Here is a 23,311-nt window from a genome sequence, read left to right as displayed (position 1 = left end):
CATCGTACAAGTAGCAGCACAAGTCCAAACGACCAAGACTCTATAAGCATGGGTCTGAAGTAGTAACAATCACAGACATTAGTGACAATCACAAGCTGTTGTGACAATCACAGACATTAGTGACAATCACAAGCTGGTGTGACAATTTCAGGCTGTAGTAACAATCACAGACATTAGTGACAATCGCAAGCTGTTGTGACAATTTCAGGCTGTAGTAACAATCACAGACATTAGTGACAATCGCAAGCTGTTGTGACAATTTCAGGCTGTAGTAACAATCACAGACATTAGTGACAATCGCAAGCTGTTGTGACAATTTCAGGCTGTAGTAACAATCACAGACATTAGTGACAATCGCAAGCTGTTGTGACAATTTCAGGCTGTAGTAACAATCAGACATTAGTGACAATCGCAAGCTGTTGTGACAATTTCAGGCTGTAGTAACAATCACAGACATTAGTGACAATCGCAAGCTGTAGTGACAATTTCAGACTGCAGTAATAATCAGACATTAGTGACAATCACAAGCTGTGGTGACAATTTCAGGCTGTAGTAATAATCAGACATTAGTGACAATCGCAAGCTGTGGTGACAATTTCAGGCTGTGGTGACAATCAGACATGAGTGACAATCACAAGCTGTAGTGACAATTTCAGACTGTAGTAATAATCAGATATTAGTGACAATCACAAGCTGTGATGACAATTTCAGGCTGTAGTAATAATCAGACATTAGTGACAATCACAAGCTGTGATGCCAATCTCAGGCTGTATTGACAATCACAAGCATTAGTGACAATCACAGGCTGTAGTGACAATCACAGGCTGTAGTGACAATCACAAGCTGTAGTGACTATCACAAACAGTGACAATCAGAAACTGTAGTGACAATCGCAGGCTGTAGTGACAATCAAGCATTAGTGACAATCACAGGCTGTAGTGACAATCACAGGCTGTAGTGACCATCACAAACATTAGTGACAATCAGAAACTAGTGACAATTTCAGGCTGTAGTGACAATCACAAGGATTAGTGACAATCACAGACATTAGTGACAACCACAAGCTTTATAAAGCTGTTCTGACAAACACAGAATGTTGTGATAATCACAGGATGGAGTGACAAGTGACAATCACAGACGTTAGTGACATGCTTAAGAACAAATAATCTGACAATGATGATTCGGCTTGTGACATGTGACAGAAATCGCAGTCAGCTTGGAAGTCGACAGATGACACCCATCTGGTTTGCTGACCATTCATGGAGGAAAGAGAGAAGACGGAAAGACCAGAGGGATCGTGGAGGTAGAGGTGAGGGATAATACCATGAAGACTTGTTTCTTGTACATTCAAATCTGGGAACATCGCTGTTCTAGCAAAATCCAGAGTATTGAATCAAGTCTTTATGATATCAACATGTTTCATGAAAATCTCACATTTATAATACAATTCAATCAAAGAAATACCAAATATGTTCAATTAGAGAAATGCATGCTACATTTATGTACAAATGTCCATTTGGATGGTATTACAGAAAGAAACACATCTGAATTAAAGCATGTGAATTACAGTCTCACTAAATTAGGTAACCGAAATAAGAGGAACCCTCCACCAAAGCCTTACTCTGTAGGTAGATAATTAAACGTGACGACTGCCCCGTGATGAATTTGCCCGAGTTCCTCGCCCCGTGTTAGGAGATTAGAAAGCTGGACCTACCAGAACGGTTAGTGTCAATACAACAGTGGCGTCGCACAGTGCTGCAGGCAGACTGCGCCCTTCGCTGAGGTCGCACATAGTCCCAGTCCGAGCTGTTGGGGGAGCGCCGGATGAGGGCGCTATGCGACGACGACCGCTGCGGACGCTCTAACGGCCGGCATATGTCACGCGGAGTGCGGCTACCGAAGCCCAGATAATGACCACTCCCACCTGATCTGCCCGAGTTCTTCCACTGCTCGTAGCGAGCCACGCGCTGCTGAGACTTCTCAACTATGGACTCCCGCCGAATCTGAAATAACAACAACAAATAACACATTATCTTTCAGATAGTTAAATTATTATTCAAATGAAATCACTACATGTGTAATAAATCCAGGACTTTAGATTGCACCATATCTGAGGTGGTAAAGGGTGTGTCCAAACTAGAAATACCCAAATTAAGTACAAACATGCTAACCTCAAAACATTTCATCTCAAACTCAATAGCACGGTAAGCTGTATTTAGATTAAAATAGCTTGAAATGCATTTCTGATTATGTATAACTCTTTACCAGCTACTAACATTACTGCATTGAAAAGACCTTGATGTAGTCAGAACAGATAAAAAGCCTGTTGTGCTCAAATTAGTGTGATCTAAATCCCTGGCTCCATATTCATAAATGTACTTAAGTCAAAGTATGATACTTACATACATACTTTAAGAATGTCGATAAATATCATACATTGACTAAAGTACGTTTATGAATACGGAGCCTGACATCGGACACATTTAAAAAAATAAAATTCATCCATCATAAACGTACAGAGAGGCCTTGATAGAGGCTTATGCCTGTTGGTGAACCCAAATTAATTCATCATAAACGTACAGAGAGGCCTTGATAGAGGCTTATGCCTGTTGGTGAACCCAAAACCACATATGTGATAGTAAATATTGTGTAAACCAACATATCATAAACTGCCAAATACACCTTAGCATCCATTATTTAGTTGAAATAATATATATTATCTGCCATTTAAATCTCGTATCTCGTAAATGATAACTATAACTATGTGAAGTCGCATAATATTTATCATTAACATTACTGGGGTAGGACGTTGAAGATTATTTTGTTTAACAACACAACTAGAGCACATTGATTTATTTATCATCGCTTACTTGATGTCAAACATTTGATAATTCTGACAGTCTTAGAGTGGAAACCCGCTATATTTTTCCATTAGTAACAAGGGATCTTTTATATGCATCATCCGACAGACGATAGCACATACTACAGCATTTGATATACCAGTCGCGGAGCACTGGCTGAAATGAGAAATAGCCCAATGGCCCAACCAACAGGGATCGATCTTGGACCAACCACGCATCAGGCTAGTGCCAAAAGAGGTCAGTGGTAAAGCATCACAGAGCCTTTTCCAATTAGTCATTACATCACAGTCCTGTTGATGGACTTTAAGACTTATTACAGATGTAGAGTCCACCATTTCTTAGTTGAGAACTCGGACCTACAATATTACAAGTGTAAGGGAAACAACTTATGCTTTTATTTTTATGTGTGGCAAAGAATTAGAGCAGGCATGAATAATCATGGGCAGAGTTGCAATAAACAGGGCAGAGTTGCAATAAACAGGGCAGAGTGGGAAAAACAGGATAGAGTAGCAGTGAGGGAAAGGGTGCAATGTCCTTTTATTTATTCCTAGATAGAACCCTGTACTAGAACACTGTACTAGAACACTGTACTAGAACACTGTACTAGAACATTATACTAGAACACTGCACTAGAACATTATACTAGACCACTGTAATAGAATTCCACTAGAACACAGTACTACTTCCAAAGACAATGGACCCCATGTCATGCTGTACTGCTAACTGATAAATGTTACCAAAGACAATGGACTCCGTGTCATGCTATATTAACTAATAAATGTTACAAGACAAAGTGCCGCACTCGTTCCTGCTCCTCCTGCTGCCTGCGCCGGTCCTCGACGGCAATCCTCCTTTCGGCCTCGCGTCGCCGCAGCTCCTCGATCTTGTGTCTCCTCAACTCCAGCTGCTTCTCGCGGTTCTCCTGCGCAATCCGCTGCTGCTCCTTCAGCTCCTCAAACTTCCTCCTCCGCTCCAACTCCATTCGCTCCCGCGCCAGTCGGACCCGCTCCTCCCGCTCCTTCTCCTTCTCACGGCGAGCCGCATCTGTGAATTGTACGATAACCTCCGCTGAGTTATCGGCAATCAGAGGCATTATAGTGAGCAATGATAGACATCATACAATATACATATCCTTACAGTTCTACCAATTATAAAGTGTTTATAGTGAGCAATGATAGACATCATACAACATACACATCCTTACAGTTCTACCAATTATAAAGTGTTTATAGTGAGCAGTGATAGACATCATACAAGATACACATCCTTACAGTTCTACCAATTATAAAGTGTTTATAGTGAGCAGTGATAGACATCATACAACATACACATCCTTACAGTTCTACCAATTATAAAGTGTTTATAGTGAGCATTGATAGACATCATACAAGATACACATCCTTACAGTTCTACCAATTATAAAGTGTTTATAGTGAGCAGTGATAGACATCATACAACATACACATCCTTACAGTTCTACCAATTATAAAGTGTTTATAGTGAGCAGTGATAGACATCATACAACATACACATCCTTACAGTTCTACCAATTATAAAGTGTTTATAGTGAGCAGTGATAGACATCATACAACATACACATCCTTACAGTTCTACCAATTATAAAGTGTTTATAGTGAGCAGTGATAGACATCATACAACATACACATCCTTACAGTTCTACCAATTATAAAGTGTTTATAGTGAGCAGTGATAGACATCATACAAGATACACATCCTTACAGTTCTACCAATTATAAAGTCATTATATTGAGCAGTGATAGACATCATACACTATACACATCCTTTAATACAGTTCCACCAATGATAAAGTGATGACATTGAGAACGGTCACAGATACTATACATGACACCACATTGAGCACTGTCACAGATACTATACATTACACCACATTGAGCACTGTCACAGATACTATACATGACACCACATATGTGATATGAACTGCCCTAGATTAAGCTCTTTAACGATGGCAGGTTTTTCACACTGTATGAATGTTATGGTCAATCGGTTCAAGAGATAATTTAAGGATTTTCTTTTGCTTATTTGTTGCTAAAGTTACTAGTTTAAAATTGCTGCAGACAAAATTGTCATAAAAGAGCATTTTGCCTCTCCAAAAACATTTCAAAATTGAAATAGGTGATCAATTCTTAGTTCAAGCCGGGTGATTATATTGAGCACTGTCACAGATATAAACATTACACAATGTATAGAGCCGTACATTACAATTCTACCCATCTACTCTTCACTCACACGTAATTTACAGGAGTGTAATAAACACACAGACACTATCCAACTTGGAATGTAAAACACAGGCAATAGAAATAAACAGAAACCTACTAGTCTATTAATATGTTCACCTGACAGGTTGTTCAAATAACTGGTTTGTTTTATTCAAGTACAGGACAATGTTTTTGCGCAGATTTTTCCTTGTCAGGACACATGGACAAGTGCTTATTTCAAACAATGAAACACCTATGTTGTACAACCTTTCTGTGTTGTGTTAGTATAGGGCTACAATGAACACAAAGCTACATGTATCGTCTGTTTTTAGTAATAGTCATCTTGTACTAAGAGCAAGTATCTTCAAGAACAGTCTGATGATCTTCAATTGTTTTATCTTCCCAAATAACCAGGTTAACGTAACACACAAGAACACACTCATTAATAAGCATTAGCTATTTGACAGGAATATTCACTTCCTCATAGACGGGACATGGTAAGGGGCCGAGATGGTAAAAACCTCAATGGGTCATGCACGAGGTTTGTATCCTATGATCAAACGACGGACACAGGCTGAGATGGTGAAAACTCAATGGGTCATGAACAAGGTTTGTCACAGGCATAGGCTGAGATGGTGAAAACCTCAATGGGTAATGCACAAGGTTTGTCGAGGGCACAGGCTGAGATGGTGAAACCTCAATGGGTTATGCATGAGGTTTGTCACAGGCATAGGCTGAGATGGTGAAAACCTCAATGGGTTATGCATGAAGTTTGTCATGGGCACAGGCTGAGATGGTGAAAACCTAAATGGGTCATGCACAAGGTTTGTCAAGGGCACAGGCTGAGATGGTGAAAACCTCAATGGGTTATGCATGAGGTTTGTCATGGGCACAGGCTGAGATGGTGAAAACCGTAATGGGTCATGCACGAGGTTGGTCACGGGCACAGGCTGAGATGGTGAAAACTCAATGGGTCATGCATGAGGTTTGAAACCTCAATGGGTCATGCATGAGGTTTGTCATGGGCACAGGCTGAGATAGTGAAAGGTTTGTCACGGGCACAGGTTGAGATGGTGAAAAACTCAATGGGTCACGCACAAGGTTTGTCACGGGTACAGGCTGAGATAGTGAAAGGTTTGTCAGGGGCACAGGCTGAGATGATGAAACCTCAATGGGTCATGCACGAGGTTTGTCATGGGCACAGGCTGAGATAGTGAAAACTCAATGAGTCATGCACGACGTTTATCACGGGCACAGGCTGAGATGGTGAAAACTCAGTGGGTCATGAACGAGGTTTATCACGGGCAGAGGCTGAGATGGCGAAAACGTAATGGGTCATGCACAAGGTTTGTCACGGGCACATGCTGAGATGGTGAAAACTCAATGGATCATGCATTAGGTTTGCAGGGTGTGCACTTTATCGTCTGCATATTGTATTATGTATCAAAATACAAATGACTAATGTTAGTAAGAGATCGGAAAGTTATTTTTTATTTACTGTTTTCTTATTAGTATCTGCGTAACCAAACCCATACAGGACATAATAGCGACCACTTCCCCAGTCTATCGAACAGTATAAAACTATTCGGAATCCCTCAGCCGGTTTTGATTATGTATTCGGAAAACCTCGGCCACCTAAATGTATTTGTATGTTCAATCGGAACAACTCGTCACAATCCACTACGCTATGTTTCGCAGAAAGATTTTGTTTACGAGTCTGAGGTTTTCCTAGTTACATTGTGTTGGAACGTTTTCGTTTCTTACAGAATATACCGAGTCTACTTTTCCAAACACCTAATCATCACTGCAAACGATGCCAATGAAAATCATTCCAAGACTGAACCTTGGCAAAATATTCCATGTTTGATTGTGTGGGTCCCGTGACAACATACTAATTATAATTTAATTAAAACAGTTTGCAATATAACCAAAACAAGTTCTGTTTCCTTCTTTTGTGTTGTTATTATCTTTTGTATGCTATGATAACATGTACAATTTAAGTAAGTTCTTTTTTTAACGAAATTTGGTCATGGGCCATTCAAAAGTTGTACGGGCGAGTCAAAGTGTTGCTGTGAGTGGCCCGATTGGCCAGTCAAAAAAAATCCCAAGTGCATACCCTGGGTTTGTCACAGGCACAGGCTGAATGGTGAAAACCTCAATGGGTCACGCACAAGGTTTGTATCCTGTGACCCAGCCAACTCAGACAAGTGCTCTATCAACTGAGCTAGATCTTGCCCCCCCACCCCAACCATGCAGTGAGACTATACACCCCAACCATGCAGTGAGACTATACACCCCAACCATGCAGTGAGACTATACAGGCCAACCATGCAGTGAGACTATACACCCCAACCATGCAGTGAGACTATACAGGCCAACCATGCAGTGAGACTATACACCCCAAACATGCAGTGAGACTATACACACCAACCATGCAGTGAGACTATACACCCCAACCATGCAGTGAGACTATACACCCCAACCATGCAGTGAGACTATACAGGCCAACCATGCTGAGATTATACACACCAACCATGCAGTGAGACTATACACCCCAACCATGCAGTGAGACTATATAGGCCAACCATGCAGTGAGACTATACAGGCCAACCATGCAGTGAGACTATACACCCCAACCATGCAGTGAGACTATACAGGCCAACCATGCTGAGACTATACACCCCAACCATGCAGTGAGACTATACAGGCCAACCATGCAGTGAGACTATACAGGCCAACCATGCAGTGAGACTATACACCCCAACCATGCAGTAAGACTATACAGGCCAACCATGCAGTGAGATTATACACACCAACCATGCAGTGAGACTATACAGGCCAACCATGCAGTGAGACTATACACACCAACCATGCAGTGAGACTATACAGGCCAACCATGCAGTGAGACTATACAGGCCAACCATGCAGTGAGACTATACACCCCAACCATGCAGTGAGACTATACAGGCCAACCATGCAGTGAGATTATACACACCAACCATGCAGTAAGACTATACAGGCCAACCATGCAGTGAGACTATACAGGCCAACCATGCTGAGATTATACACCCCAACCATGCTGTGAGACTTTACAGTATGAGGAGTGTTAAGATGGGATGAGTCACCTTTTCCCTTCTGTAGTGGACTGGTGGAAGTCCTGCCCCCCCCCCCCCCCCCACCAATAATCATGTGGTGAGACAACTACAATATGAGATGAGTCCCTTTTTCCCTTCTGTAGTGGACTGGTGGAGGTCACCCCTCACACACACACACAATAACCATGTGGTGAGACTAACTATATGATGAGACTAACTATATGGTGAGACTAACTATATGATGAGACTAACTATATGGTGAGACTAACTATAATATAGTGAGACTATAATATGATGAGATGAGTCACCTTTTCCCTTGTGTAGTGGACTGGTGGAGGTGACCCCCCCCCCCCCCCCCCCCAATAACCATGTGGTGAGACTAACTATATGGTGAGACTATATGAGTGAAGATGAGATGAGTCACCTTTTCCCTTGTGTAGTGGACTGGTGGAGGTCACACACCCCCCCCCCCCCCCCCCAATAGCCACGTGGTGAGACTAACTATGTGACTATAATGTGAGTATGAAGATGACATGAGTCACCTTTTCCCTTGTGTAGTGGACTGGTGGAGGTCACACCCCCCCCCCCCCTCCCAATAGCCACGTGGTGAGACTAACTATGTGACTATAATGTGAGTATGAAGATGAGATGAGTCACCTTTTCCCTTGTGTAGTGGACTGGTGGAGGTCCGTCCCCTGGCCGACGTTGGCTGGCTGTCTGTGACGCTGCCCCGACCACTCTCCCCAGACACTCCGGACAGACGTGTGTCCACGGACTGGCAGTCTGTCGCTCGCGGACTGTCCATGCTGACTGACCGCGGACTGTCCAGTCCAGGGGTCACTCGCTTGGATGAGGCGTCGCCCGCCGGGCCTATCACAATACTGGGCGGCGTGGCATCCCCAGAGTGGTCACCACTCATCGACATGGCAACGCTCGATGATCTCAGGTCATCCTTGGTCAGCTGGTTAGAAAGGTTGCATTCATTGTCCACAGAACATTTGTCACGAACTCCGTACTGTGGATCTGAAACAAAGTGAATGTTGTTTAGAGTCCAGGTTAGCTATATGTGTAAAGACCCACACCTTGCATCCAGGATAATAACAAAATGTTAATTAGCAGATCGTTCATTAAAAGTTAAAGTTTGTTTTGTTTAATAACACCACTAAAAAACATTGATTTATTACTCATCGGCTACTTAATGTCAAACATTTGGTAATTTGATATATATTCTTAGAGAGAAAACCCACTAAGTTTTTTCCATTAGTAACTAGGTATCTTTTATATGCACCATGTAACAGTATAGCACATACCTAGACCGACCGAGCATCAAACGGGTGTTTTAACACTGGGCTACGTCCTGCCCCTTATTCACCAATAGGTGGCAGGCCGGGATCCACACCTTGCATTCAGTACCGTAACAAACTGTTAATGAGCAGATCATTCAGTAATAAATATTTCATTAGAGGGCGACAGCAGCAATATTCACTGGTTACTTAGCACTGCCACAACCATCGACAACTTCCAATGCTTACAAATATACACCTCACAGCACTTAGTACCTAATTTCCTCAAACAATCTCCCACTTTGAAAGATAATGCGCACCCTGTTCCCAGTACAAACCTCCAATTATCAACAACAATCAGCAATGCTTTTGAAATTGCCGCCGAGTGCTTAACACTCCACAGCACTTTACTTTGCTGTGCACTATATAATCTCTATATCTGATGTTACTTTGCTGTGCACTATATAATCTCTAAACGTGATGTTACTTTGCTGTGCACTATATAATCTCTATATCTGATGTTACTTTGCTGTACTTTGCTGTGCACTATATAATCTCTATATCTGATGTTACTTTGCTGTGCACTATATAATCTCTATATCTGATGTTACTTTGCTGTGCACTATATAATCTCTATATCTGATGTTACTTTGCTGTGCACTATATAATCTCTATACCTGATGTTACTTTGCTGTGCACTATATAATCTCTATACCTGATGTTACTTTGCTGTGCACTATATAATCTCTATACCTGATGTTACTTTGCTGTGCACTATATAATCTCTATACCTGATGTTACTTTGCTGTGCACTATATAATCTCTATATCTGATGTTACTTTGCTGTGCACTATATAATCTCTAAACGTGATGTTACTTTGCTGTGCACTATATAATCTCTATATCTGATGTTACTTTGCTGTGCACTATATAATCTCTATACCTGATGTTACTTTGCTGTGCACTATATAATCTCTATACCTGATGTTACTTTGCTGTGCACTATATAATCTCTATACCTGATGTTACTTTGCTGTGGACTATATAATCTCTATACCTGATGTTACTTTGCTGTACACTATATAATCTCTATATTTGATGTTACTTTATTGTGGACTATATAATCTCTATATCTAGTCTATAAACATTGTATGTTGTTATTGGTACATGTGTATGTATAATTCTAAATGCATGTATATATAAACAGTGTATGTTGTTATTGGTACATGTGTATGTATAATTCTAAATGCATGTAGTCTATAAACATTGTATGTTGTCATCAGTACATGTGTATGTATAATTCTAAATGCATGTACTCTATAAACATTGTATGTTGTCATCAGTACATGTGTATGTATAATTCTAAATGCATGTACTCTATAAACATTGTATGTTGTCATCAGTACATGTGTATGTATAATTCTAAATGTATGTAGTCTATAAACATTGTATGTTGTCATCAGTACATGTGTATGTATAATTCTAAATGCATGTAGTCTATAAACATTGTATGTTGTCATCAGTACATGTGTATGTATAATTCTAAATGTATGTAGTCTATAAACATTGTATGTTGTCATCAGTACATGTGTATGTATAATTCTAAATGTATGTAGTCTATAAACATTGTATGTTGTCATCAGTACATGTGTATGTATAATTCTAATGTATGTAGTCTATAAACATTGTATGTTGTCATCAGTACATGTGTATGTATAATTCTAAATGTATGTAGTCTATAAACATTGTATGTTGTCATCAGTACATGTGTATGTATAATTCTAAATGCGTGTATTCTATAAACATTGTATGTTGTCATCAGTACATGTGTATGTATAATTCTAAATGTATGTAGTCTATAAACATTGTATGTCAGTACATGTGTATGTATAATTCTAAATGTATGTAGTCTATAAACATTGTATGTTGTCATCAGTACATGTGTATGTATAATTCTAAATGCATGTAGTCTATAAACATTGTATGTTGTCATCAGTACATGTATGTAGTCTATAAACATTGTATGTTGTCATCAGTACATGTCTATGTATAATTCTAAATGTATGTAGTCTATAAACATTGTATGTTGTCATCAGTACATGTGTATGTATAATTCTAAATGTATGTAGTCTATAAACATTGTATGTTGTCATCAGTACATGTGTATGTATAATTCTAAATGTATGTAGTCTATAAACATTGTATGTTGTCATCAGTACATGTGTATGTATAATTCTAAATGTATGTAGTCTATAAACATTGTATGTTGTCATCAGTACATGTGTATGTATAATTCTAAATGCATGTAGTCTATAAACATTGTATGTTGTCATCAGTACATGTGTATGTATAATTCTAATGCATGTAGTCTATAAACATTGTATGTTGTTATCAGTACATGTGTATGTATAATTCTAAATGTATGTAGTCTATAAACATTGTATGTTGTCATCAGTACATGTGTATGTATAATTCTAATGTATGTAGTCTATAAACATTGTATGTTGTTATCAGTACATGTGTATGTATAATTCTAATGCATGTAGTCTATAAACATTGTATGTTGTTATCAGTACATGTGTATGTATAATTCTAATGCATGTAGTCTATAAACATTGTATGTTGTCATCGGTACATGTGTATGTATAATTCTAAATGTATGTAGTCTATAAACATTGTATGTTGTCATCGGTACATGTGTATGTATAATTCTAATGCATGTAGTCTATAAACATTGTATGTTGTTATTGGTACATGTGTATGTATAATTCTAAATGTATGTAGTCTATAAACATTGTATGTTGTCATCAGTACATGTGTATGTATAATTCTAAATGTATGTAGTCTATAAACATTGTATGTTGTCATCAGTACATGTGTATGTATAATTCTAAATGTATGTAGTCTATAAACATTGTATGTTGTCATCAGTACATGTGTATGTATAATTCTAAATGCATGTAGTCTATAAACATTGTATGTTGTCATCAGTACATGTGTATGTATAATTCTAAATGCATGTAGTCTATAAACATTGTATGTTGTCATCAGTACATGTGTATGTATAATTCTAAATGATGTAGTCTATAAACATTGTATGTTGTCATCAGTACATGTGTATGTATAATTCTAAATGTATGTAGTCTATAAACATTGTATGTTGTCATCAGTACATGTGTATGTATAATTCTAATGTATGTAGTCTATAAACATTGTATGTTGTCATCAGTACATGTGTATGTATAATTCTAATGTATGTAGTCTATAAACATTGTATGTTGTTATTAGTACATGTGTATGTATAATTCTAAATGTATGTAGTCTATAAACATTGTATGTTGTCATCAGTACATGTGTATGTATAATTCTAATGTATGTAGTCTATAAACATTGTATGTTGTTATTAGTACATGTGTATGTATAATTCTAAATGTATGTAGTCTATAAACATTGTATGTTGTCATCAGTACATGTGTATGTATAATTCTAAATGTATGTAGTCTATAAACATTGTATGTTGTCATCAGTACATGTGTATGTATAATTCTAAGTCTATAAACATTGTATGTTGTCATCAGTACATGTGTATGTATAATTCTAAATGCGTGTATTCTATAAACATTGTATGTTGTCATCAGTACATGTGTATGTATAATTCTAAATGTATGTAGTCTATAAACATTGTATGTTGTCATCAGTACATGTGTATGTATAATTCTAAATGCATGTAGTCTATAAACATTGTATGTTGTTATTGGTACATGTGTATGTATAATGCTAAATGCATGTAGTCTATAAACATTGTATGTTGTCATCAGTACATTTGTATGTATAATTCCAATGCATGTAGTCTATAAACATTGTATGTTGTCATCAGTACATGTGTATGTATAATTCTAAATGTATGTAGTCTATAAACATTGTATGTTGTCATCAGTACATGTGTATGTATAATTCTAATGCATGTAGTCTATAAACATTGTATGTTGTCATCAGTACATGTGTATGTATAATTCTAAATGTATGTAGTCTATAAACATTGTATGTTGTCATCAGTACATGTGTATATGTATAATTCTAAATGTATGTAGTCTATAAACATTGTATGTTGTCATCAGTACATGTGTATGTATAATTCTAAATGTATGTAGTCTATAAACATTGTATGTTGTCATCAGTACATGTGTATGTATAATTCTAAATGCGTGTATTCTATAAACATTGTATGTTGTCATCAGTACATGTGTATGTATAATTCTAAATGCGTGTATTCTATAAACATTGTATGTTGTCATCAGTACATGTGTATGTATAATTCTAAATGTATGTAGTCTATAAACATTGTATGTTGTCATCAGTACATGTGTATGTATAATTCTAAATGTATGTAGTCTATAAACATTGTATGTTGTCATCAGTACATGTGTATGTATAATTCTAATGTATGTAGTCTATAAACATTGTATGTTGTTATTAGTACATGTGTATGTATAATTCTAATGCATGTAGTCTATAAACATTGTATGTTGTCATCAGTACATGTGTATGTATAATTCTAAATGTATGTAGTCTATAAACATTGTATGTTGTCATCAGTACATGTGTATGTATAATTCTAAGTCTATAAACATTGTATGTTGTCATCAGTACATGTGTATGTATAATTCTAAATGCGTGTATTCTATAAACATTGTATGTTGTCATCAGTACATGTGTATGTATAATTCTAAATGTATGTAGTCTATAAACATTGTATGTTGTCATCAGTACATGTGTATGTATAATTCTAAATGCATGTAGTCTATAAACATTGTATGTTGTTATTGGTACATGTGTATGTATAATGCTAAATGCATGTAGTCTATAAACATTGTATGTTGTCATCAGTACATTTGTATGTATAATTCCAATGCATGTAGTCTATAAACATTGTATGTTGTCATCAGTACATGTGTATGTATAATTCTAAATGTATGTAGTCTATAAACATTGTATGTTGTCATCAGTACATGTGTATGTATAATTCTAATGCATGTAGTCTATAAACATTGTATGTTGTCATCAGTACATGTGTATGTATAATTCTAAATGTATGTAGTCTATAAACATTGTATGTTGTCATCAGTACATGTGTATATGTATAATTCTAAATGTATGTAGTCTATAAACATTGTATGTTGTCATCAGTACATGTGTATGTATAATTCTAAATGTATGTAGTCTATAAACATTGTATGTTGTCATCAGTACATGTGTATGTATAATTCTAAATGCGTGTATTCTATAAACATTGTATGTTGTCATCAGTACATGTGTATGTATAATTCTAAATGCGTGTATTCTATAAACATTGTATGTTGTCATCAGTACATGTGTATGTATAATTCTAAATGTATGTAGTCTATAAACATTGTATGTTGTCATCAGTACATGTGTATGTATAATTCTAAATGTATGTAGTCTATAAACATTGTATGTTGTCATCAGTACATGTGTATGTATAATTCTAATGTATGTAGTCTATAAACATTGTATGTTGTTATTAGTACATGTGTATGTATAATTCTAAATGTATGTAGTCTATAAACATTGTATGTTGTCATCAGTACATGTGTATGTATAATTCTAAGTCTATAAACATTGTATGCTGTCATCAATACATGTGTATGTATAATTCTAAATGTATGTAGTCTATAAACATTGTATGTTGTCATCAGTACATGTGTATGTATAATTCTAATGCATGTTGTCTATAAACATTGTATGTTGTCATCAGTACATGTGTATGTATAATTCTAAATGTATGTAGTCTATAAACATTGTATGTTGTCATCAGTACATGTGTATGTATAATTCTAAATGTATGTAATCTATAAACATTGTATGTTGTCATCAGTACATGTGTATGTATAATTCTAAATGCGTGTATTCTATAAACATTGTATCTTGTCATCAGTACATGTGTATGTATAATTCTAAATGTATGTAGTCTATAAACATTGTATGTTGTCATCAGTACATGTGTATGTATAATTCTAAATGTATGTAGTCTATAAACATTGTATGTTGTCATCAGTACATGTGTATGTATAATTCTAAATGTATGTAGTCTATAAACATTGTATGTTGTCATCAGTACATGTGTATGTATAATTCTAAATGCGTGTAGTCTATAAACATTGTATGTTGTCATCAGTACATGTGTATGTATAATTCTAAATGCGTGTATTCTATAAACATTGTATCTTGTTATCAGTACATGTGTATGTATAATTCTAAATGTATGTAGTCTATAAACATTGTATGTTGTCATCAGTACATGTGTATGTATAATTCTAAATGTATGTAGTCTATAAACATTGTATGTTGTCATCAGTACATGTGTATGTATAATTCTAAATGCGTGTATTCTATAAACATTGTATCTTGTTATCAGTACATGTGTATGTATAATTCTAATGCATGTAGTCTATAAACATTGTATGTTGTCATCAGTACATGTGTATGTATAATTCTAAATGTATGTAGTCTATAAACATTGTATGTTGTCATCAGTACATGTGTATGTATAATTCTAATGCATGTAGTCTATAAACATTGTATGTTGTTATTGGTACATGTGTATGTATAATTCTAAATGTATGTAGTCTATAAACATTGTATGTTGTCATCAGTACATGTGTATGTATAATTCTAAATGCGTGTATTCTATAAACATTGTATGTTGTCATCAGTACATGTGTATGTATAATTCTAAATGTATGTAGTCTATAAACATTGTATGTTGTCATCAGTACATGTGTATGTATAATTCTAAATGTATGTAGTCTATAAACATTGTATGTTGTTATCAGTACATGTGTATGTATAATTCTAAATGTATGTATATATAAACATTGTATGTTGTCATCAGTACATGTGTATGTATAATTCTAAATGTATGTAGTCTATAAACATTGTATGTTGTCATCAGTACATGTGTATGTATAATTCTAATGCATGTAGTCTAAAAACATTGTATGTTGTCATCAGTACATGTGTATGTATAATTCTAAATGTATGTAGTCTATAAACATTGTATGTTGTCATCAGTACATGTGTATGTATAATTCTAATGCATGTAGTCTATAAACATTGTATGTTGTTATTGGTACATGTGTATGTATAATTCTAAATGTATGTAGTCTATAAACATTGTATGTTGTCATCAGTACATGTGTATGTATAATTCTAAATGCGTGTATTCTATAAACATTGTATGTTGTCATCAGTACATGTGTATGTATAATTCTAAATGTATGTAGTCTATAAACATTGTATGTTGTTATCAGTACATGTGTATGTATAATTCTAAATGTATGTAGTCTATAAACATTGTATGTTGTCATCAGTACATGTGTATGTATAATTCTAATGCATGTAGTCTATAAACATTGTATGTTGTCATCAGTACATGTGTATGTATAATTCTAAATGTATGTAGTCTATAAACATTGTATGTTGTCATCAGTACATGTGTATGTATAATTCTAATGCATGTAGTCTATAAACATTGTATGTTGTTATTGGTACATGTGTATGTATAATTCTAAATGTATGTAGTCTATAAACATTGTATGTTGTCATCAGTACATGTGTATGTATAATTCTAAATGCGTGTATTCTATAAACATTGTATGTTGTCATCAGTACATGTGTATGTATAATTCTAAATGCGTGTATTCTATAAACATTGTATGTTGTCATCAGTACATGTGTATGTATAATTCTAAATGTATGTAGTCTATAAACATTGTATGTTGTCATCAGTACATGTGTATGTATAATTCTAAATGTATGTAGTCTATAAACAGTGTATGTTGTTATCAGTACATGTGTATGTATAATTCTAATGCATGTAGTCTATAAACATTGTATGTTGTTATTGGTACATGTGTATGTATAATTCTAAATGTATGTAGTCTATAAACATTGTATGTTGTCATCAGTACATGTGTATGTATAATTCTAAATGTATGTAGTCTATAAACATTGTATGTTGTTATCAGTACATGTGTATGTATAATTCTAAATGTATGTATATATAAACATTGTATGTTGTCATCAGTACATGTGTATGTATAATTCTAAATGTATGTAGTCTATAAACATTGTATGTTGTTATTGGTACATGTGTATGTATAATTCTAAATGCATGTAGTCTATAAACATTGTATGTTGTCATCAGTACATGTGTATGTATAATTCTAAATGTATGTAGTCTATAAACATTGTATGTTGTCATCAGTACATGTGTATGTATAATTCTAAATGTATGTAGTCTATAAACATTGTATGTTGTCATCAGTACATGTGTATGTATAATTCTAAATGCATGTAGTCTATAAACATTGTATGTTGTCATCAGTACATGTGTATGTATAATTCTAAATGCGTGTAGTCTATAAACATTGTATGTTGTCATCAGTACATGTGTATGTATAATTCTAAATGCGTGTATTCTATAAACATTGTATCTTGTTATCAGTACATGTGTATGTATAATTCTAAATGTATGTAGTCTATAAACATTGTATGTTGTCATCAGTACATGTGTATGTATAATTCTAAATGTATGTAGTCTATAAACATTGTATGTTGTCATCAGTACATGTGTATGTATAATTCTAAATGCGTGTATTCTATAAACATTGTATCTTGTTATCAGTACATGTGTATGTATAATTCTAATGCATGTAGTCTATAAACATTGTATGTTGTCATCAGTACATGTGTATGTATAATTCTAAATGTATGTAGTCTATAAACATTGTATGTTGTCATCAGTACATGTGTATGTATAATTCTAATGCATGTAGTCTATAAACATTGTATGTTGTTATTGGTACATGTGTATGTATAATTCTAAATGTATGTAGTCTATAAACATTGTATGTTGTCATCAGTACATGTGTATGTATAATTCTAAATGCGTGTATTCTATAAACATTGTATGTTGTCATCAGTACATGTGTATGTATAATTCTAAATGTATGTAGTCTATAAACATTGTATGTTGTCATCAGTACATGTGTATGTATAATTCTAAATGTATGTAGTCTATAAACATTGTATGTTGTTATCAGTACATGTGTATGTATAATTCTAAATGTATGTATATATAAACATTGTATGTTGTCATCAGTACATGTGTATGTATAATTCTAAATGTATGTAGTCTATAAACATTGTATGTTGTTATCAGTACATGTGTATGTATAATTCTAAATGTATGTAGTCTATAAACATTGTATGTTGTCATCAGTACATGTGTATGTATAATTCTAATGCATGTAGTCTAAAAACATTGTATGTTGTCATCAGTACATGTGTATGTATAATTCTAAATGTATGTAGTCTATAAACATTGTATGTTGTCATCAGTACATGTGTATGTATAATTCTAATGCATGTAGTCTATAAACATTGTATGTTGTTATTGGTACATGTGTATGTATAATTCTAAATGTATGTAGTCTATAAACATTGTATGTTGTCATCAGTACATGTGTATGTATAATTCTAAATGCGTGTATTCTATAAACATTGTATGTTGTCATCAGTACATGTGTATGTATAATTCTAAATGTATGTAGTCTATAAACATTGTATGTTGTTATCAGTACATGTCTATGTATAATTCTAAATGTATGTAGTCTATAAACATTGTATGTTGTCATCAGTACATGTGTATGTATAATTCTAATGCATGTAGTCTATAAACATTGTATGTTGTCATCAGTACATGTGTATGTATAATTCTAAATGTATGTAGTCTATAAACATTGTATGTTGTCATCAGTACATGTGTATGTATAATTCTAATGCATGTAGTCTATAAACATTGTATGTTGTTATTGGTACATGTGTATGTATAATTCTAAATGTATGTAGTCTATAAACATTGTATGTTGTCATCAGTACATGTGTATGTATAATTCTAAATGCGTGTATTCTATAAACATTGTATGTTGTCATCAGTACATGTGTATGTATAATTCTAAATGTATGTAGTCTATAAACATTGTATGTTGTCATCAGTACATGTGTATGTATAATTCTAAATGTATGTAGTCTATACACATTGTATGTTGTTATCAGTACATGTGTATGTATAATTCTAAATGTATGTATATATAAACATTGTATGTTGTCATCAGTACATGTGTATGTATAATTCTAAATGTATGTAGTCTATAAACAGTGTATGTTGTTATCAGTACATGTGTATGTATAATTCTAATGCATGTAGTCTATAAACATTGTATGTTGTTATTGGTACATGTGTATGTATAATTCTAAATGTATGTAGTCTATAAACATTGTATGTTGTCATCAGTACATGTGTATGTATAATTCTAAATGTATGTAGTCTATAAACATTGTATGTTGTTATCAGTACATGTGTATGTATAATTCTAAATGTATGTATATATAAACATTGTATGTTGTCATCAGTACATGTGTATGTATAATTCTAAATGTATGTAGTCTATAAACATTGTATGTTGTTATTGGTACATGTGTATGTATAATTCTAAATGCATGTAGTCTATAAACATTGTATGTTGTCATCAGTACATGTGTATGTATAATTCTAAATGTATGTAGTCTATAAACATTGTATGTTGTCATCAGTACATGTGTATGTATAATTCTAAATGTATGTAGTCTATAAACATTGTATGTTGTCATCAGTACATGTGTATGTATAATTCTAAATGCATGTAGTCTATAAACATTGTATGTTGTTATCAGTACATGTATACATGTAGAAAGCCAGTGAACGGCTGCGTGTCGACCGAGCGTGTCTGAACCAGAATGCCACGAATACCTCGATGACTGACAGCTGTTAGCTCAGCAGCTGATGGCATCAAGTGAAAACTGCCTCATCACAGACGCAATCATCACATCATGTGCAACACAATCCATTAACTTGGCCATGTGAACAATACAAATCATTTCACCAATACATGTACATGTATAGAAGTTGTTACATACATTCATTTCACCCTCACTAGTAATAAACAGGTACTAGTCAAAGAAATGCCCTCACTATACAGTGCCCTCTTATTAGTGATATGTAGCAGACAGATGATGTCCTCATAAGTGATATGTAACAAAAAAACAAATCCCTCCTCGCTATACATGTAGTAGATGCAGTGACAAACATGACGTAATGTGTTAATTTAGCCTTGATAAATACAGTGACAAACATGACGTAATGTGTTAATTTAGCCTTGATAAATGCAGTGACAAACATGACGTAATGTGTTAATTTAGCCTTGATAAATGCAGTGACAAACATGACGTAATGTGTTAATTTAGCCTTGATAAACGCAGTGACAAACATGACGTAATGTGTTAATTTAGCCTTGATAAATGCAGTGACAAACATGACGTAATGTGTTAATTTAGCCTTGATAAATGCAGTGACAAACATGACGTAATGTGTTAATTTAGCCTGACACTAGTAGTTATTTACTAGCCCAACATTGAATATCACTAGCCATGGGAGTGGGGCTACCATAATCTAGAAGCCCTGCAGTAATGAGAGACACAGTTCCCGATGAAGTCAAACACACAAATGACAGTAATGAGAGACACAGTTCCCACAATCAGAGACTGCAACTTGTACATGTATGTATGTGTTCTGGGTGGTCTGGGCTTTTAAACATGTAATTAATGTGATTCTTAGTATCTTACATGTACGTGTGTATAATAAACCCAACTGCCATAGCTGAAATACAATTGCGTTATCAATTCCAATTAGTTTTTGGTCTTTAATTCCATATTTATTGGCTGCAAAAGTTATTGGTTTAAAATTGCTGTAGGCAGGCTCACAATTAGGTGAACATTGTGAACATTTTCCTAAAGAAAATCCTTTGAAGTTGCTGAAGGTAACAAATGTGTAAGTTTGAGCTTTGTTTTGAAACATATTGCATTCTTTGAAGGCAGGTAATAAAGAAAATACCACATTAATGTTTTATCAGCAATCATCATTATGAAACTCACATGTTTCTAATGGTATCTGACCTCACTGTTGATTGGTCACACACTTCTAATGGTATCTGACCTCACTTTTGATTGGTCACACATCTGATAAAAATTTGAAGTGAAACCTGTCTAAACTGGACACCCACTTCAGACACCCACTGGACTAAGTAAAAGGTTTGCTCTTTTTTTTTTAAATATTTTAAAAAGGACTGTGAAAAGTGTTAAATTTTGAAGGAATTCAGAGTTAGTGAAGTCCAGTTTTGAGAAGTTTCACTGTGTATTATAAATAGATATATACACCTGTACAGTATATATAAATTATATGTCCATTCTGCACATGACTGCAAGTCCTCATTTACCTTGATCTACATACAGACCATATGAAATATTATGATCAGTGTTTTACATATTTCACTAAATCTTCTAAAGACTAAATACGACAGTCGGTAATCTGGTGCATTCAAGCCCCTGTAAGATGACTTAGATGTAAACAAGAAGATAAATAAATCAGTATTTACTATTTAGCGTAGAAGTACAATCATGTATGCAACAACACTGGCAGAAAATCAATAGAGAACAAATTGACCTTGCCGACATTATGATGAAGAGTGGATGATGAATTCAACACATCCATACCATAACACACGTGATGCCTGTTTCAACTAACCTGACCAGCAGGACACTGTTACGACATCCTTAACCGTAGGCCCACTTATGACAGCACCACTTACCTCATAACAAGCACACACAATAAGAAACCAGCAACTCATGGATGCCTGCAGTGCTAGCTAGCAGACGTGTATATTTAATAACGCCTGTTCAGATGAAAGGACAAATCTAGAATATAGATTTTTACCTGAAGCATAAGCACATCATTGGATACACTGGTGGCAGCTAATGTATTCTAAATGACAGCAATACCGGCCAGCTATAGCCAGATGTACATCCAGTGGAGACCTATATACATAACAATGACGATCTTGGCTCGTAAGAACAAGCTGTCCACACAAGCATTGTCAGCCTAGCGTGAAGCTGTCGCCGTCGGACAACCTGTCACAATGGGCGACAGTCCTGCATATGGTTCCTGGCAAGGAATAATAGAGAATTGATTGAACAATACTGTTATTAAATCTACACATTCAGTGGAGAATATTCCTTGTGAGCGCCATCTCACGTACACAGGTTACTTTATAAACACAAAACACTCACCTTCTCGAGAATATTCTTTGTGAGCGCCATCTCACGTACACAGGTTACTTTATAAACACAAAACACTCACCTTCTCGAGAATATTCCTTGTGAGCCCCATCTCATGTACACAGGTTACTTTATAAACACAAAACACTCACCTTCTCGAGAATATTCTTTGTGAGCCCCATCTCATGTACACAGGTTACTTTATAAAGACAAAACACTCACCTTCTCATAAACATAGTGACACTATACTGGCCACAACAAATTAACAGCTCATCAAAAGTTTCATGTCAATATGTCTGTACATTAAATCTAAAATGTTAGATAAGGCAATAATAAGACACACAATGTGCACTTGTCATCATCTGCCATATCACCAGATGTGAATCAAAATTGAATTTGGCAAATACAATGTATTTTTCATTATTAAATCACTAAAAAATTTAATTTAAAAATAAATACAATTGTTTAAAGAGTTTTAAATTTGCCTACACTTTTGCTGACTAAATTCATTTTTTTTATAATTTTGGGGGTCCAGCATAACCGTATTATTTATGTTACCTGCATATATGTTTGGAATATATGATTATTAATTAATATATTTC

The 23,311-nt window shown here is 34.8% G+C and overlaps 1 protein-coding gene across 1 annotated transcript in view; it reads right to left on the bottom strand.

The window, feature by feature from the left end:
* The window catches only part of LOC121370229, an 89,587-nt gene that overhangs the window by 52,370 nt on the left and 13,906 nt on the right, over positions 1-23,311 (bottom strand). Inside the window, exons 2-4 of the mRNA XM_041495353.1 lie at positions 8,851-9,216; positions 3,664-3,929; positions 1,715-2,003 (exon numbers count right to left, since the gene is read on the bottom strand). Coding sequence (XP_041351287.1) covers positions 1,715-2,003; positions 3,664-3,929; positions 8,851-9,216 — 921 coding nt within the window. The remainder of the gene's footprint in view (positions 1-1,714; positions 2,004-3,663; positions 3,930-8,850; positions 9,217-23,311) is intronic.

Source organism: Gigantopelta aegis, chromosome 4 (assembly GCF_016097555.1).
Source record: "Gigantopelta aegis isolate Gae_Host chromosome 4, Gae_host_genome, whole genome shotgun sequence".
Taxonomy (NCBI): domain Eukaryota; kingdom Metazoa; phylum Mollusca; class Gastropoda; order Neomphalida; family Peltospiridae; genus Gigantopelta; species Gigantopelta aegis.
This window is presented reverse-complemented; position numbering and strand designations above follow the sequence as displayed.